We start from the raw sequence: 5528 nt of genomic DNA on the forward strand, positions 1-5528 counted from the left end.
TGAAAGAGGAGAGTGAAAAAGTTGGCTTAAAGCTCAACATTCAGAAAATGAAGATCATGGCATCTGGTGATGGACAGGGAGGCCTGGCGTGCTGCGATTCATGGGGTCACAGAGAGTTGGACAAACTGAGCGACTGAATTGAACTGAACTGAAGTCAAGCATGAGTCTAGGAAGTTAACACACAGTCTATGCCAAGCAATTAACTGCCAAAGAACAGGCTCCTTTTGTGTAGTCTTTTTCACTACCCTTAAAAGAAACAACTACCAATACTAATAAAAATGGAATAAATGGATTGCTAAAAACGTTTTCAAAATTATCTTGATATTGCAGAATTGGCAACATTTCCATCATGAAGATACTGTTGATAACACTAGGTAGGACTAGGCTTTACAGCCAAGGAAGGATTATACATATACTATATATGTGTTAACCATATATTGTTTCATAGTACTGCATAGAAGTACCTTATTTTGAGGTTATTCAATAACTGATAAAATTATCAATATAACTGTGATAAGAACATTTACTGAGAGAAGCGTTTCAAACATGATTGCACTGAAAGGTTAGCCATTTTTGTACATTTCATATTCCGAGGCCCCACTGAATTCTGAAGAATTGAAACGATACCCTAACTTCTATTACCAGTTTCTCCAAAACATTAAGATAAAGCGTTAACATATATTTGGAATTTTTGCTGGGGTCTTGGTCTCTGACTGATGAGTTGGCTGAATGTAATAAGGGTGAGGACTGACTGCCTGTGAAAGTCTTTTTTTGTTCCATGGTCAGTGATCACAGGTATTAGCTGATGAACTACCTTGCCAAAGTATGAGTCCATCTACAAAATCACAAATATCAGTTAAACATCATATACTTGCCATGCTCTACTGAAATTGTATAGCACCATAAAAGAAAATGCCTTTATTATATAATTTAGTCTGTTTCCACACAGTGGCTCTCCTAGAGAGAAGAAAACAAGCTATTGGATCACCTAGTAATCAGAGGTTTTGTTGGTGGATAATTTCCCATGATGCTGCCTTATTCGCCATGTACTTAGGGAAAACTATGAAGACCTAAATCTGACCCACATTTGCCTGTTTTTTACTCCCATGGAGGAGATATAAGAATTCTCTTGTTTCTATTATAACTGATACTTAGTTCACCTAGGCTTGGGTGGAATAATAGGAGTTATTCCAAACAGTTTAGCAAATCAACCTGATGCCACCTTTCTCCACAGATTCAAAATAATCATTTTCATTATACAGGGAACTCTTACATTACTTTTACTGTGCTTTTGGTGTCCCATTGATTTTTGCATCTATTTTGGGGATAGCAATATTTTTATAAGTTTGAAAATGATAAGGAAGCTCCTATCTCTCTTATTTAAAAAAAAAGTCTTTATTTTCCTATATTTACACTTTGTTTCTTCAAAAAAGAAATTCTACTAGGATTTTGATTGGATTTCCATTATGTTTGGTAAATAATTTGGTGACAGTGGTAACTTGATGATATCTTTATCCAGAAACATAGATTTTTGTGTTTCTTATATCTTAGTAATACACCTAGTCTCTTTTATATTTTTGTTTTAATTGCTTTAGATTAGGAGAACATTAAGGTTTTAAGAATTATACTTAAAAGTAAGCGTGTTCAAAGCTCTCCCTTTTCCTCTACAGCTTTTAAAATATGTAGTTTAGTGTATGCTGCTGCTAAGTCACTTCAGTCGTGTCCGACTCTGTGCGACCCCATAGACAGCAGCCCACCAGGCTCCCCCATCCCTGGGATTCTCCAGGCAAGAACACTGGAGTGGGTTGCCATTTCCTTCTCCAATGCATGAAAGTGAAAAGTGAAAGTGAAGTCGCTCAGTCATATCCAACTCTTAGTGACCCCATGGACTGCAGCCTACCAGGCTCCTCCATCCATGGGATTTTCCAGGCAAGAGTACTGGAGTTGGGTGCCATTGCCTTCTCCAAGTTTAGTGTATGGACCTTATGAAACATAACTCTTTAGAGGCAATTGTTAAATTTCTAGCATTGTGAACAGGCATGTATCAAATGTTTTGAAGTTTCTCACTGAGACTGGAATCAGAAAATGGTTGAAAATAATGGGATAGCTTTAAATAGCAAAGTGTGAACAAAATAGTAGTTCAAGTCGATTTTCTTGAAGAACTGTAGCCTTTCTAAGGATTATTAATGCTGTATATGCAACAAATGAGAACATTAAGAAGGTCTTTTTTTTTTTTTTGTCAGCTGTGTTGCCAACTGATCCTGTTAAAGAAAATTATGTGCGTAAAGTGAAAAACTGTGTTTTTTCAATTGCTTTCCCCACTCCTTTCCAATCAAGAGTACGTCTTGTAGCAGTTTCAAAGGTTAGGCTTTACTTTTTCACAACACAAATACTTAACTCACTATAATTTTGTCTAAAAATTAGTAACAGTTTTTGGAGTTAACTTGTTAGTCTATTGATAAATGATTTGTGTTTAAACTTTATAACTTGGAAAATGTCATTCTTAGAAATCACTTTTGAATACTTATTCCTGGGACTGATACTTAGTTTCATTTTAAAATTATCTTACAAGGAAAACACACTTTTGTGGAAAAAAAAAAAAAAAGAGGTAAATGAATTAAATTCTTAGAAAGGGGCTCTAATAACAAATTCTAAATTGTTCTCTCAAGATATAAATGAATTTGAAATTTAAAAAAAAGGACATTTACTTTTTTCTACTTCCTTGAAAAAATATGTGCTAGGAAGAATATTATTTTACCATGCATAATAAGAAATCCACAAAAATTTTAGAACTATCTAATAGAACTAATTTTCCCAAGTAGCATAAATAATCCTAAAAAGTATGGTACATCTCTTCTGGGAAGATATTAGTCTAATTTTGTAAGAAGTTTATTCTTTTAATTTTCCTTCTTCCATAAAGTTTATTTTGTCAAAAACTATTAAAGGATTACTTAAGTTTGCAAGAAGTTTTTTTTTTTTTTTTTTCCCTGCCTCAGGAAGTGCTAGAAGATATTTTGGACCTTGATTTATCTGTCTCAGAAACAGATGATTTTATCCAGCTTGTAAGTGGTGGAAAGATAGTATTTGGATCCATTCCATTGGCTCACAGATATGGCGGCCACCAGGTAAGAATAGTACCAGGACTCTCCTGGTGGTGCAGTGGCTAAGACTCAGCACTCCCAAGGCAGGGGGCCTGGGATCGAAGCCTTCTTAGGGAACTAGATCCCACACACCACAACTAAAAGATTCCGCAGCCACAACACATTGAATATCCCAAGGGCCTAAGACCTGGCACAGCCAAATTAATTAATTACAAAAAATAGTACCAGTATCACTTCCTTATGCAAATATAAGTAGCTGGTGGAAATGCTATCCCATTATAGAAATGTGTGCATGCTAAGTCACTTCAGTCGTATCCGACTCTCTGCAAGCCCATGAACTATAGCCCATCAGGCTTCTCTGTCCATGGGATTCTCCCAGCAAGAATATTGGACTGGGTTGCCATTTCCTTCTCCTTGCATTAATTTATCTAATATTAGTATATTGAAACTTCACCAAGATGTTTCTAGAGCAATGTGTCATGAAATGTTTAATCTATTAGCTGATGTGATTTCCTAAGTTTCTCTGATAAAACTGAGGAAACTGAGGCAGCACAATATAATAGCTGTGTGAATTACTGCAAAAAAACTCATTCTGTGGAGCTCTTGGCAAGAGATTTAAGTGAAGTCAGGTTGCATGATGCATCAGTATAAAAGCCTCAGAAGGACAAATAGAATACAATTTTGCCAGAATCGCTGTAAAGCAAAGTTTTAGAACTGCTTTTAATAGAAACTGGTAGAAATTAAATCGGGATTAATTGGGGATGTTGTACATGCAAAAGCAATTGGAAATAAAGCAAAGATGTTGCTTTATATCTAATGTTGTCTTCTAGAAGTAAAGCAAGATGTTGAAGCAAGTGCAAGGTGTGCAATCTGACTGATTTAAAAAAAAAAAAAGGAGGACACAGAACCAATTGTTGAAATTGCTGTGACTTTCTTGTGAGTTTGATTAATTTAAGAAAATAGAGTGATCTTTAACTTAGCAAGTAACCATTAGCAATAATAATAATTACCATTTTTTGAGCACTTGGGTGCGTTGGACATAGTGCAAGACATTTTTCATATATTAATATTCATTCTTACAACAATCTGGCAAGGGTTTTCCCATTTTATGTAAGTGAAAAGTCAGTCTCACTGAGATTAAGTAACCCAAACAAATTTCCACAGCTAGTAAGTGGCATAGCTGGGAGCTGAACAACCACAAACAAATCTTAATGCAAAAGTCTGGAAACAGTTAATCATGTCCATTCAAAAACAATTTTTTCCAGGTACAGTATGTTCCTGGTTTTATATTGTATATGTATAGTACAGGCAAATTTTCTACTGACAATTATTACTAGTTCATGTTCTGGAATTAAATAGGTCAGTTGTCAGTATTCTACCAAACAAGCTTGAGCTCAGCTATAAAATGATGAAGAAATTAATTATATGTCTTAAATTTATAATTTTAAAATGAATTTGACTTATGGATTGAATTTTATTTTCACCTTTATTCAGGTTGTTGATTATTATAATCTTAAAAATGCACTGTTCCAGTATCATTTGACAAAGTAACTTTGAATATAAGATTACAATAAACACTTTAAAGTTTAATAAACATGAATAATTTTCTCTTTTCCCTTTTAGTTTGGGATATGGGCAGATCAGCTTGGGGATGGAAGAGCCCATCTTATTGGAATTTACATGAACAGGTACTGCATGTTTTCTTGTAGAATAGCTTTTCTGCTAAATATTAACACAAATCTTCTAATATTTAGTTTTTTTTTTTCCCTAAGGCAAGGTGAAAAATGGGAGCTGCAATTAAAAGGCTCAGGAAAGACCCCATATTCCCGGTACATTTTGGTTTTGTTTTTTTTTTTCTTTTTTAAATTTTAGTCATCTAAGTAAAAATTAATGTTATCTGAATTATAACTGAAAATCTTTTTTATCGTTTTACCCATAGAAATGGCGATGGCAGAGCCATCCTTCGTTCCTCTCTGAGAGAATTTCTGTGTAGTGAAGCTATGCATTATCTCGGAATTCCCACCAGCAGAGCTGCAAGGTAATTCCTTTCCTGTAAGCTGACCTTCAGCACTGCGTCACATTACCTTCAGAAACACATCAGTGAAGTGAGCGGATAAACCCCCAAGAGCGTGAATTCTCATTATTTCTTACAGTTTTCAGTTCAGTTCAGACGCTCAGTCGTGTCTGACTCTTTGTGACCCCATGGACTGCAGCACGCTAGGCTTCCCTGTCCATCACCAACTCCCAGAGCTTGCTCAAACTCATGTCCATTGAGTCAGTGATGCCTTCCAACCATCTCATTCTCTGTCATCCCCGTCTCCTCCTGCCTTCAACCTTTCCCAGCATCAGGGTCTTTTCCAATGAGTCAGCTCTTTGCATCAGGTGGCCAAAGTATTGGAGTTTCAGCTTCAGCATCTGTCCTTCCAA

General features: G+C 35.6%; 1 protein-coding gene across 5 annotated transcripts in view; it reads left to right on the forward strand.

Annotated features, from left to right (window-relative positions):
* The window catches only part of LOC105002977 (selenoprotein O-like), a 34540-nt gene that overhangs the window by 4218 nt on the left and 24794 nt on the right, over positions 1 to 5528 (forward strand). For 4 of the 5 annotated variants that reach the window (XM_010859845.1, XM_010859846.1, XM_010859847.1 and 1 more), the window contains exons 2-6: positions 2244 to 2362; positions 2997 to 3125; positions 4725 to 4789; positions 4874 to 4930; positions 5041 to 5139. In XM_010859845.1, the coding sequence (XP_010858147.1) occupies positions 2244 to 2362; positions 2997 to 3125; positions 4725 to 4789; positions 4874 to 4930; positions 5041 to 5139 (469 nt within the window). Of the gene's footprint in view, positions 1 to 82; positions 375 to 2243; positions 2363 to 2996; positions 3126 to 4724; positions 4790 to 4873; positions 4931 to 5040; positions 5140 to 5528 lie in introns of those variants that run through there. The other variant, XM_010859849.1, reaches the window with a different exon arrangement.

This window comes from Bison bison, unplaced genomic scaffold (genome assembly GCF_000754665.1).
Source record: "Bison bison bison isolate TAMUID 2011002044 unplaced genomic scaffold, Bison_UMD1.0 scf7180017864461, whole genome shotgun sequence".
Classification (NCBI taxonomy): Eukaryota; Metazoa; Chordata; class Mammalia; order Artiodactyla; family Bovidae; genus Bison; species Bison bison.